Source organism: Cuculus canorus, chromosome 3, assembly GCF_017976375.1.
Source record: "Cuculus canorus isolate bCucCan1 chromosome 3, bCucCan1.pri, whole genome shotgun sequence".
In the NCBI taxonomy this organism is placed as follows: Eukaryota; Metazoa; Chordata; class Aves; order Cuculiformes; family Cuculidae; genus Cuculus; species Cuculus canorus.
The window spans coordinates 91,423,519-91,436,911 of NC_071403.1; the positions used below are offsets into that span (position 1 = coordinate 91,423,519).

Genomic DNA, 13,393 nt, shown 5'->3' on the forward strand with positions numbered 1-13,393 from the left:
CACTGCACTTCTCAAGCCACCAGAGATTTGTTTAAATCTTCACTTCTTACGTTAAATCAATTAACTAACTTCTTGACACATCACTGCGAAAGGGGAAAATGTACAATAGTGACCTGAAATTATCTTTAAAACACAAAAGGCAGCTGATCTAACTTCTTTACCGTCCTTTACTGTCCTCAGTTTTGTACTTGGGCTTCAGCACTATTTGTTCTGCACTGCTAATAAAGCTGAGCTACATCACTAGAGCATTTAGTGGACTCTTACACACGGAGTTTAAGCATGAAAACCTCTGTTTTCCAAGAATGTGTATGTAATGTAAGCTCATTATTTAATTATATGAGATGAGCTGTGACAGCAAGATGAAAATGAAATTTTGCTCTTGATCACTGGAATAAAACTGCAATGGCAGACCAATAGTTTTGTATTTGTGAATCAATCAATCAAATTAATTAATCAACCAATCAAACTACTTTTCAAAGTCAACTCCCAGAGAATATCCCCTACTAACCAGTAACACTTAGAACATGACAGGCATCTAAAACACCACCGCCATTCTTACCCTTTCAGGCTAGAATGAATATCATTCGCCTTCCAGTCTAATGAACGTAGGACACAATTTATGGCTTCGTAATATATCTGCTAGTATTTATCTTGGTAAAACAACATTTAGGAGCTCTGGTTCTGAATGGTATCTTTTCCTTTCAGAAATATTTGCACAGAGGCCTATTTGTCTATAGTTCCATTTCTGAAGTGTTACTTCTCCAAGACAAAAGCAAACAACTCCAGTCCTAGTAGATTCCCGGCAGGTAGCTGATAAGTATCCCTTATGCTTTGCCTCTTTCAGGCTAAATCTTCAAATTCAGAAATCTCTCTCAAAAAAAAAAAAAAAATAATATTCCTCTGAATTTCTGTCTCTCTTGCGGGATGAGTCAGTACCTTTCACTGAAGAGTCAGGCTTTATACCCACACCCTCAATGTTGACACACATCATAGCACCTGGGAATACTTTAGAAAAAGCTATATACGACATTATTTTTCACTCTTCACCAACAGAAGGCTCTATCTTTGATTCTTCTCAAAGGGCTTATCTGTATATTTTTGAAGACAATTACGGATAACTAGTTGTCCCTCCACAATGTCAATGCTTTCCTGTTACTGGCCAAGTCTTACCCATGGATGTCAGCAGAAGAGAGTAGCTAAATTAAAGAGGATGATTTACCTTAGTAATACCCTAGTGCATGTTGAGTAATTCAGGGAAGAAGTAATTCAGTGCTCAGCTAACGGCTCTGGCATCAAATTAGAGCCAGAAAACTTTTCTAATCTAGAACCATACCCATAACTAGTACAGAAAAGTTTCTATACTAATTCAAACAGGAACTAAGCTCATCTTCCACATAACTTTTCCATATTGCAAATACACTTCAGTGGCAGGACATATACTCTGATTCAGTCTCATCACAGCAGAAATCTCAGTTTATCAGATATTCTAAGCTTTAAGTAAAGGTGATATGGCCCGAACTGCCACCAGTTTTTTAACACTGCAATTGTTAATTACAATGAACTCTCTTCTCAATGGAAGAGATAGTGAGTAAGGTCAGGTCTATCAGACAAATATTTGGAGAAACTAACAAGGGAGACTACAACCCCTGAAACAGTGTGTTAGTGCAAAATGTATTACCTTTAGTGAGGATGAATTCTCCTCCTTTCCAATGGAGGCAGGTGGAGGAGCAAGAAGGAAATAAAACTTTGCTATCGATCTTCCTTGGGAAACTATCATAAAACTACTACCTTCATTTACTGTAAGTAATGCCTGTGCCACACACCAGTAGTCTACCATTGTACAAAACCTATTATGGACTAATCTTTCACCAAGAGTATTGCAAACGCTTAATTTATAAGGGCAGAACTCTTTTAAAGACACATTTTTGTGACACATGAACTAACAGATACAATTACACTACAGATAAAAGTTTTCAGACAGCTAAAAGGTCATACTTTATGAATCACAAGAAATAGTCAATGACTGTGAAATGACCTTATTTTTGACCAATATTCTCACAATCCTATCATAGTTTAAAATCAAGCTAAAGACTTGGTTTAAGTAGTGCACTTTTTTTTCATTATATTCCATTCCCCTACAGAATACAGGTGAACATTAATGGTCAAGTACTTTAAGAGGAGATAGTTAAGACCAAAGAATTCCAGGATACCATTTCACCAAATACCTTTTTCTCCTACAGTTTGAAAAATCCAGGAAAAACCAACAAACCCCACCCCATGCCTATTCCTCTAATCTTTTCCCAGGATCCTTATCATTAACTATTACCAGAAAGAGAGAAATTACTATATTTAAGGAGGAAGATTTTTGAAAGTACATTTATGCAAGGTGCAAGTGAAAAAACACCTTTCTCAAATAACTACTCATCACTTTATAATCTGCGGACTTCAATGTGAGCATGATAATCCACCGAGTTAGCAATAAACACCATTGTAAAACTTTGCCCTGTATTCATACACTATCTAGAAAAACTTGCATTACGTGTCACTTGCTACGTTTTAACACTGAAAACCCTACGGTAATTCACGCTACCACGACACCAGCCAATCACTCTGAAGTCTGATATTGATTATGCTGAACACTTATTTAATGTGTTAACAGAAATGAGGCAGCTTAAAGATCTAGTCGGGAGAAGAAGAATATAGTACCTCACGCTCTCTCAATCTCATTTCAAACAAGAGTAAAGAAGACAAGTTTTCTTTACATGAACATTGACACTTCAGCAGTAAGTATTTCTGTTACAGTAAGTTACTGTTGCTTACAAATCACTTAAATGTCTTAATATTTTAAAAGGCAAATTCAAGAGCAGGGCAGATGCACTTCAAAGACTGGGTTTTTTTGCCAGAAATTTAAACTACTTGTGAAAATCAGAAGGGGAGAAAAGTTCTTAGGCATTAGAATAATCTTTTCAATAGGATATATTATTCTCAATATCTGAACATAGAATATCGAAGTTAAGTTATCGCATGAGGTAAGATTAAAGTACGTCTCAGCTACTACTGGAAATACAAAATATCTCCTGTTACTGTGGAATGAATTTCCTTGAATCAGAAAGTTTTCTCAAGAGACCTGCTAAATTTTGAAAGCTGACAAAATAAAAAGCATTTACTTGCGTATGTATTCTATTTAAGTCTACTTTTTCCTCCACTTCTGAAGAGAAATCACATAGAATCTTACTTCTGTATTCTCATAATTCTTACTGAAAATTGCAATAATGAAAAAATGTTCTCTTTGGCCTCTCTGAAAGGGTTTTCTTATCTTACATTAATGCTTAAATTCCTTATTACAATATGATGTTGTATACTTTACATAAAGGTTCTAATATTCTGTAGCATTTTATATTTGCAAGCTTAGACAACAGCGACATAAAATCAAATCTTTTTTAGGGCTATGGAGGGGCACAGCAACCAGGAAGACATGGAGATCTTGCATCAGAAGCTTGTTGCACACAAGATTGCAACCTACTCTCGGCTTTCAAGTTGGAAAGACAGGATTCTTAGTGTCGAGTAAAATATTCTGTTAGAGACGAGCTGTTCATCTTGAAGGAAAAGCTTTCTGCAGACCTTCATATGACAAATTCAGTGGAAGCTATGAGCTACAGAATGAAAAACGGTGGGTTTGGTTTTAGCTTGTTGTTTGGTTTTGGTTTTTTTTTTAAAGTCTTTTTACAGGTGATACATAAACAGGATCATTCAAGATCGACCATCAGTGCTCTCACATGTAACAGCAACTCCATGTGGACTACAATGACTTCCAGTGGAGATGCTGTTACTTTTGATAGCCACTCAATAACTCCGGAGAAGCTTCTACTGGAGCATTTCTATCCAGCATTCAAGATTATAAAGCAGCTTTTGGTTTGAAATGTAAGTTATTTACTGTTGTTTTAATGATATTATTCACACAAACCTAACATGAAATTTTTCAAGTGTTTGAAATATATCAGCAACTCATTGTGATGTGACACGATTTCAAAATTATAATGCAAACATAACAAAATATTTAGGCTTACTTGTTTATTTCAATAAGAACTGGTGTCCAGGAAAATGACCTATGAATTGACAGACTGCTTTCTAAGTTTGCCTGTCATTTCTATAGGCCAATATTCTGCACACTTTTCCTACTCCGGTTACAGAAGCCTGTTATGGCTAACTTTAAATACCTAATGTGTAGTTTACTGTTTTCTTTGAAAGTTTCACCTCTACTGTAAAACATGTTAGATGCAAGGAGTATTGCTTATAAATGAATGCCAGAGGCTGCCAGCCAAATGAAATAAATAAACCTTTCAAGCATATTGCATATGTATTTTTTTCCACAACATCTTTTTCCCTCAGATCAATTCTAAATAAACATGCTGCACTGTCCCTTTGTTCACGCACCTACATGGCCAATACCAACATATGAAGGTCAAGGTGTTAAACTATTGCAGAGATTATCACAACAAAATGCTCTGATTGCCACATATTGCACAACTCCAGCAATAACTTCAAACAGCTCAAGCACTTACAAAACACTTTTTTAAACACAGTTCACTGGCTTTCAAGGTAATTTTACTACAATCTAAAGAAACCCCTATGCATCCCTCCTTTCAAAAGTTTTCTGTACCAGCTGGGTCAGCTCCTCCATGTCCTGAAGTAGCCATTGCTTCATGGTGCCATTCATGTTTGCCAACTGTTAAAATGGTTTTCATGACGCTCTTATTTTGCTGTTAAGCAAGAGTTTTAACAGTTTTAAGCACGCACAAGTAACACACAAGTCTGTTCCACAGACAGACTACAACAAGCATTCCTCAGAAATTGTAATTTTTTAACGTAAACAGTACCTTTTAATACGTTAACAGGTTTTGTGGATAAAACGATTTTACACCCCACAGAGCCTCCATTCCTTTATTTCCTGATGTGCGTCAGCATTATTCAGGTAAACGACTATGGTTACTGTGATCTTTTCTCACAGTTATTGCCTACTGCAAGAGAGCCAAAGTACCTATCTCTGCACCTACACACCCAGTGACACTAGGTGAGGCTAAGGACTAACTGCTTAAAGTCCATTTCCTGCTCTCCACACCCTAAGCGTGACCCACTCCTATACTTATGTGCTCAGTCCAGCCTCTGGAAAACACGCTGGATCCTCTGTAATATATTTATTCTACACCAGAATTAAAAAAAAAAGAGTTCTGCAACACTCCTTAAGGTTAAGATGTATAAAATCGAGTTTCACTAGCATAACTCAAAACAGAAAACAATAGTGGAAATAAACAACGAATGTGGAATTCCACAATATTATTTTTATGAAATCATCTTGTTAAGAGGACATGCACAATTGAAAAGCCCTGTTCCCCAAAACAAGCAGTCTAGTATTCCTTAAATAAGGATCATATTTGGTTGAAGTTTCTTGCTTTAAAGCATAGCATTTCCTCCGCATTGCACTGCCTGAAATTTCTGAAATGCAGTGTTTGCAATATCTCGATACTATTAACTTAAGTAAATGATGGCAGAATAAGGCTAGCATCTGAAGCTTTAGACAAACCAAACCATATAGCTAAAGGCCACTTTAACTTACATTTATTACAGCCGGCTCTTCAAAAACACCCTGACTTTGTTTTGAAACAAGGCGCACCTGTTTATTCTGCAACAGACTCAGTTATTCCACTTCACAGATCTCACTGTCACTTATGCAACTGCAAAAAGCTATTCTGACAAAATAACTGTATTGTTTAATTTACAGTGCTAGAAGTACAGTTGCAATCTACTGTAACTACAACTTGATCTTACTCCTTGCTTAAATGTAAAAACCAGTGATTACTGCCAGCTCATTTAATTTGAAGATGAAGGATGAAAGCAGCAATTATCAAACAGACTTTTCAGTCAACTTAAGTAAATTGATTCCTATTACTTACGTACAAGTCACCTTCAGCAATGAATTTTTGATTGTTTTAATTTATAGCTGAATTATTTCTGGGTATAAACAAATAAGAAAGTGTACTTCAAGTATAAACATAGGTTTTATAATATTGTGTAACTGCAGCATAAGAGACAGTACTCATTCTTTCATTTCTCAGCATATAAAGTTAGACAAATACCTGTTTAACAAGCACTCTCCTGTGTTCTTCTGGTAAAAAACAGGGATTGGAACACCCCAACACCTTTGCCGTGATATACACCAAAATGTCCTTCTGTCCAGCATTTCAAGCATTCTGTTCAATGCAGATGTAGGAATAACTTTCACTTTTTTCAGCACTTCCTATAAAGTACACAGTGAATTGTTGAAAAGGCTTCAGCATTCAGACAAAGACTCCTTCTGCTATCAGTAAAAATGGTAGAGGCCAACACTCCCACTCCCAGTATTGTATAACATGCTCTTGAGCAACTGTCTAATTTAATTACTCGGCCACACACTGCTCTTGAACAACACACTCAAAATGCTGCTTCCGATTCTCAGGCAGAAACACCCTAAAGTGAGTTAGAAATGGCATCAGCATCACTATCACTATCTGAAGTTTAATAGCTCCTTGTGTCTTGTGCTGTTGTCTGATCCGATATCACATCTTGATTCATGCTGCCTGTATTAGAGAGTGGGCTACCAATCACCCCCAAACCTGCCGAACAACCATCACATTTTCCTTCATTCTAGATAAAGATGAATATGGAATAAACACTTCATGCCCTAATTAGAATGAAATCACTGTTACCCAAGACTGCCTAAAGTGCTGCTCTGTGTTTTCTGTATGTTTCTAAATGATTTCAAAAAGCACTGTATGTGAGAAAAACTCGTTTTAAAGTTATTTAAAATAGAATTGTGGCAAAATTAACAGGAGAGCAAACAAAGATGTCAGCATTCAAGGCTACCATAACAAAGATAATTCTAATAGTGATAAAATTGTCTCCTCTGATTTAATCCCTTGAAACATCATATTTTTAAAAATATTTGAGGAAAAATTTCAGTAGCTCTAAGAAACTCATACATCTCCTGTAAATAAAATGAACAAATGTCAAGATATTTATTATTTTACATCAATAATTATCCAATATTGACAAAAAACATTAATCACTTCTACAAATAACTAAAACTTTTCAACAGTGTCTGCAAAGCCTAGAGAAGAACATATTCTGGAGTGAGCTACATCAAGACTGTTTGGTGGTTCCAAATGGCATTAGCTGTCCTTGAAAGTCTCGTAAGAAAGCAAAATTATCTACCTGTGCTGTAGCCTTCACATCTGCCGTGTTAACAAACCACTGTTTGCTGGCACGAATAATGATTGGCTTTTTAGTCCTCCAGTCATATGGATAACTGTGCACATATTTCTCCTCTTTTAATAAACTCCCAGCTGCCTGAAGCATCTGAATGACTGAAAAGAAAAATGAGGCAAGATCAAAATCTAGTTTGAACATACTGCTACTTTTAGCCTCAATTTGTTACCTTCTGTGATTAACGCATAGCAAGAGTTGCCTGTACCTTACCCCTATTCAAAATGTGTTCAGTTTATATGAACTCTCAAAATATACCTCAGGAATGTAAGTGATAAAGTTACAAATGGCCAAACATCAAATACTCACCAGTTTCATTCCCTTCTTCAAGGACATTCTTGTTATGGAGTTTTGGACCTGCAGCTTGAGTGAAAAAGCCACCTTCATCCACAAGGGAATCCTTAAAATAAGTATATTAACCATGTCAATAAAGTAGCATGTGTCAATGAATTACCTTCTTGGTATTCATAGAGCGAGTTAAGTGTTCTGCTGAGCAACTACTGTTCTGATGAACAGCAAAGTATTTTATACTTAAGTACACTTCAAATTTAGTGAACCTCAATTTTAGTAATCTAGCAGGTAAGGGAATTTGATCTATCAGAAGAAATGAGCACCATTACATTTGCAGCTATACCACAACTGCCCCACATCAACTCAATGGTTAGTGAGTCATCCCAATGACTTCCCAAAAAAATAAACAAACAAACAAACAATCCCCATGGAAAATCCCCACCCTCAAAGAAACCAACAAGAAAAACAACTATAACCAGCTTTTGGAACACCTCAAGTCACCTCCATAGAAAGTAAGAGAGAAAAAGAATTCCCTGTCAACTTCATTTGCATCAAACACAAACTGATCATGCATAACTGAACTGTATTTACGTATGTGTTTAAAACAAGCTTTGCCGAAAAAAGAACAGTAATAATGACCTACATAACTACATATCCATCTGCCAGATGCAGGTTTAAAAGCCAATTCCAAGTACCGAAAGCCAATACCCAAGAATTATTGTGTTATCTTCAAAAAAAAAAATACCAACAAAAAAAACCCCAAAACACAAAGAGAAACCTCATTCTATTCTACCTCATCCCTATAAGCTTTAATTAGCAGATAGATGAAAAACTTCATCCTTTTATTTTGAAACATGCTTCAAGGTTACTCCTGCATTCCTGCTAACTGTTACTGGTACTCATGCTTACCCGAATGCCTCAAAACATTTTCAAGTTTTACGCACAAGTTAAAACAATCATTGCAGTGGCATATGATCAAGCTGAGAAAAAATGAAGTACCGTGGGTAGCTGATGGTGAGAAGCTACGCTGTAGTCTTCCATGCCATGAGCTGGAGCTGTATGAACTAATCCTGTTCCTTTTGTCATTGTCACATGATTTGCAGGCAACAGAGGAGAGACTCTGCCAGGAACTGTGGGATGAGCACAAGAACCATCTGCCAAATCTACACCTGGAGTGGTGAAATAAAAAAATAGAGAAACAATCCATGCATTCAGCTTCCTTTATCAGAGAGAAGAAATGGAAGAATCAATCCAAAGTGTATGCATGAGATATTATTCGGATGTACTACTATATCTTATTTGTGGGTCTCCATCCAAATGCTTTCAAATTCTCTACATTGCTAGTTTTGCAGACTTTTGTTTCCTTTGAAGAAAAAGCTTTTCTTCTACCCTACACAATGGTATTCAGTTAGTAGTGACATTTCACCTACAGACACTCCACATATTCCCATTTCTTGGGGACAACCGTACCAGTGTTCTAGAAACGGATCTCAATAATGATCTTGTAGGACAAAAACTCTGAATGCTGGAATTTTTCCTAGCTCTCCCACCAACTACTAATATTATCATGAGCAATTCATTTAAATTCTCTATATTACATAGAAATAAAGAGATTACAGAAGAACAAAGCTAAAGCTGGCGATAACTTAAAGTTTCTAAAAAAACCCACTGAAGTAGTAGTAGAGCCTTGACGAAAGTTAAGAATCACAGAGCTTAAGGAATGCTTCATATGACAAAATGGCCTTCACTGAATACTTTCTTCCTAACAGTAACATGTTTAGGAACTGCTATCAGACAGTTAGGTACACAAATACAGAAACGTAACAAATAATTGCTGAATATACAGGAATATAAAAAGAATGGGTTCTAACATTAAATTTATTTTCAAGAAGGCCCAACTCTCCTGTTGCATGTCATCTACAAGTCATGTGATTCAAGAAGGTAGAACTTGTCAGAACACCTCAAGGTAGTTTTATCTTTAAGTAAAACCAAAATTAATTAAGCAGAGGAACAGGTAATTTTTTCCTCCCCTCTGGAAAACAATGCATAGAAAGACATCAAAAATACTTAAAAAGAAAAGTCATAGACACCATCATTCTCACCTCCTGAAGATATCACTATTCCTACCACTAAATAACTGATAAAGGCAAATGAATAAGGCTCACAGATGACACATGAAATTCCAACTCATGACACTGAATCAGAAGCCTCTCTCTTCAAAGAAACACCTCTATGCAGTTCGTTAAGATGCAAACAAACACTTTAATTTATCTGTGCAATCAGCAGTCGCCTACGATACCTCAGTATTTTTCATGGTTATAGTGAAGGCTTAAGACATCTCTTAGTGAAAAACTTGAAAAGCTACATGACAACAATGGCTGAAATACTTCTACTACAGTAGGTCATCTCAAGAGTTCTCACAGAGCTTTCCAATCAGGCAGTCAGAAAGCATACTTAGCACCGCCTTCTCATCAGCAATGGATGAAAAGCAGAAACTCCATTCAGTATAATGAAGATCCATTCAGATAACAAAGACTGAACAGACTTCCACTCTGTGTTTTAAGTTTTCCAGTTTATAAGAGGTACTTAAAATCTGTGGGTGAACATTTGAGCTAGAATACAACAAGACTAAATCCGACAACTTCTTCATATTATTTTAATGATGCGTTTTCTCAAAATACAAACATAATAATACACGAGAACTGAAGGAGTTTTCAGACTCCTACAAGCATCTTTCTAAGCAATTTAAGATTAACAATACTAAAACCTACCTTTACACGTTGACACAACCTCAAACTGTGTGTCCAAGATAGCAGCCATAGACTCAACTCTATCTGCAGCTAGAATGAAGTGTTCACCCGTAGTTGTACATTTCACAATTGAGTATCTACAATGCAAATACATATTTGTAATACTAAATAATTACAAACACCACAAAGCTATAAATTGTTTAAATGCTCCATCTGTAAAGACAGCAAAATATGTTTTAAGATCTATATGTCCAATTCACAATTAAATCTCAAAAGAAATTCAGGATAACCTACCATCAAGAAGAAGAAATAACTTTAAAAAATAAAAACCGAAGCAGAGAGATAGAACAAAGCTTACAATTGTACCACTTAAAAAAAAAAAATACACACAAAACAAAACACAAAAAAAGATGTCTTAAATAAAATGGAATGGTAGTCCAGAAACTTTTAACTTTGCTGATATATATTGATAAGGACTCATGCAGATCACTGAACCAAGGTAAAGACACATACGCAGATTCTGGCATGTAACAAACTGCTTGATTGGCTGGCACAGTCCAAGGCTGCGTGGTCCAGACTAGCACACTAGCAGGTGATGATCCATCTACAGATGTAAATTAGAAGTACTTTACTTACAATTATAACAAAAACAAAAGCTACCAGCCTTAAAATCTATACAGAAGTCGTACCTATCACAGAAGTCAGCTTAGGTGGTGACTTTATGATGGGAAATTTCAAATACACGGAACGACTGACATGCTGCTCATTGTATTCAAGCTCTGCTTCAGCCAAGGCTGTTCTGGGTAGATATCAAACACAAGTTAACACACTTGAACATGAAAAGCTATTGATACCCTCACTAAAATTTTGAGGACAAAAGAGTAAGTCAATTCTTACTTTGCTGAAGGAGACCAGAACACAGGTTTATAGTCCTGATAAATGAAACCCTAAAGAAGAAAGGGAGGGAACAAAGAAAGTTAGGAGAATCTAAAGTCACAACAGAATCTAATACACTATAACAGAAGTTCAACATACCTTATCATACATTTTGTAGAAGACTCTCAGCTGGTTTGCTTCATACTTAGGATCAAACGTACGGTAGCAGTTAGCCCAATCTGCCATGATACCCCAACGAATGAAGGCAGATTTCTGTTTCTCAATTGCTCTTTCTGCAAATTCTCTGGCTGAAGGGAACAGTTTCATTAAGCACGTGATTTAGTCCACTAGGATCAATACAATACCATTTAAAATACACTACTGATGATTTTTAGGAAGGCCTGAGCTGAACATATTTAAACTATACAATAATTATTGATGTGTATTAATAAGATTATTATGGCTTAAAAAATATGTATTTCGGTGACTGCAAAGAGAAAAAAGATCCAGGAATGGCACTTTTTGACTGATACGGGAAGAGGGGGAAAAATAAGTATATTTAGTTACAAAGAATAATTTTTCAAAATGCATGCTCAAGTAACGTAAAATAACAGTGAAAATTAACCAGCTCTGTTGAGGCTAATCCAAACTTTTCAAATAACACGTGTCTGAAAATAAGTTATCCCATTTCATTGCTACAATTACAAGCTAAATCAGTTGAAATTGCTTACTACAAATACATTTGCAGCTGAATGTTGATGTTTTTCAATAAGTACGGTATGTGAAATTATTTCTTCAAAGGAGTTTCCATATAATGCAGACTAACTTTCTCCAAAAGGATCACTCCTGTAGTTTTGAAGCATTGTTAAAAACACAATCAACAAATACAATCCGCCTTATGATACTGAACCAAGCTGTCCTATGAAGCCCGATTTTAACATGTATCTTCTTAGCTCCTAATCAAATTAAGTCTTCCAAAACCAAAAGGATGATCACCTCTTAAAAGCCACTTCCACAAAACTATATGTTTAACTAAGGCAGAAACTCAAATCCTCTGCCCTCCTCCTGTCTTTTTAAACCCATGGTCACTGGCTATGCCTGTTTATTACAGCAACAAATTAAGCCCATGTTCAATTATCCCATTTCATAAGGTTACGTTGTACTCAATCTGCTTGGCAAATAGGTAGTCATCACAGAAAATGTCACCAATAGCTAACAGAAAAGCTCACAATGAAGTATAAAAGCTATACAAGAAGTATTAAATAAAAAATGAGTAGGAGGTACAAATACTTAACCCAATATTTTCTGTAAAGATATTGCAAACAGTAATCTACCTCTCTGTCGAATTTCCATTGGTGAAAGATTTTCAGCTCCTTTGACTTCTGACAATGCCTTCAACTCAATTGGCAATCCATGACAATCCCATCCTGGTATATAATGTACTTTATAACCTCTCATCATGTGGAAACGATTAGCGATGTCTTTCAAAATCTGAAAAGACACAAGGGTCAGTTATCACTTTAGCTCCCCCCTGTGGAATAGCTACATTATTCATAAGGTTCCCCCTATTAAAAAGAACAAACAAATATAAAAGGCTGTACTATAAATTTACAGTTAAGACCATGCACTCGTGATTTTACTTGCCCATCATTTCATATTTTGGCAGGACCTCAAAGGACCTCTGATCAAAGGAATTCACATTCAGTGTAACTGACAGATACATTTCATAAACTTGCATGACCTGAATCAAACAAATCCTACTTGCCCATATTCTTAAAACATTGAACTGGATCTACAGTGTTGGCCTAGTGCATACTGTTGCTTTTTTACAAAAGTGATCACCTAACAAAATCAGTCATTTTCACATGTTCAAGATGTCCACTAGTACTGGAAGAAGCTGCAGGTGACATTTGAGTCTTTCCCGCTTTGTAGCATATGTAACTCTATCATTCTCAGAACTGAATCTAAACACATTGAAATGTGTGTAGGAGTACCATTTAAAAGTGATTTATGTTTTAAAAGCCATCAATATGTTGTAGTTCCACTGAGGACATCCAGATAAAAATAAAGCAAATGCAATACAATAAACTTAGAAAATATTCAAAGGAAAAAAAGAATAGAAAGACAACTCAAACATGCATTACAATAACATCTTTACATATACACATATAGAAATA

The 13,393-nt window shown here is 35.8% G+C and overlaps 1 protein-coding gene across 1 annotated transcript in view; it reads right to left on the reverse strand.

Moving 5' to 3' along the window:
• IARS2 (isoleucyl-tRNA synthetase 2, mitochondrial) overlaps window positions 1–13,393 on the reverse strand; it is a 30,500-nt gene that overhangs the window by 15,318 nt on the left and 1,789 nt on the right. The window contains exons 3-12 of the mRNA XM_054061364.1: window positions 12,551–12,707; window positions 11,376–11,524; window positions 11,238–11,287; window positions 11,030–11,139; window positions 10,854–10,944; window positions 10,362–10,477; window positions 8,590–8,759; window positions 7,609–7,699; window positions 7,249–7,400; window positions 6,135–6,295 (exon numbers count right to left, since the gene is read on the reverse strand). Coding sequence (XP_053917339.1) covers window positions 6,135–6,295; window positions 7,249–7,400; window positions 7,609–7,699; window positions 8,590–8,759; window positions 10,362–10,477; window positions 10,854–10,944; window positions 11,030–11,139; window positions 11,238–11,287; window positions 11,376–11,524; window positions 12,551–12,707 — 1,247 coding nt within the window. The remainder of the gene's footprint in view (window positions 1–6,134; window positions 6,296–7,248; window positions 7,401–7,608; window positions 7,700–8,589; window positions 8,760–10,361; window positions 10,478–10,853; window positions 10,945–11,029; window positions 11,140–11,237; window positions 11,288–11,375; window positions 11,525–12,550; window positions 12,708–13,393) is intronic.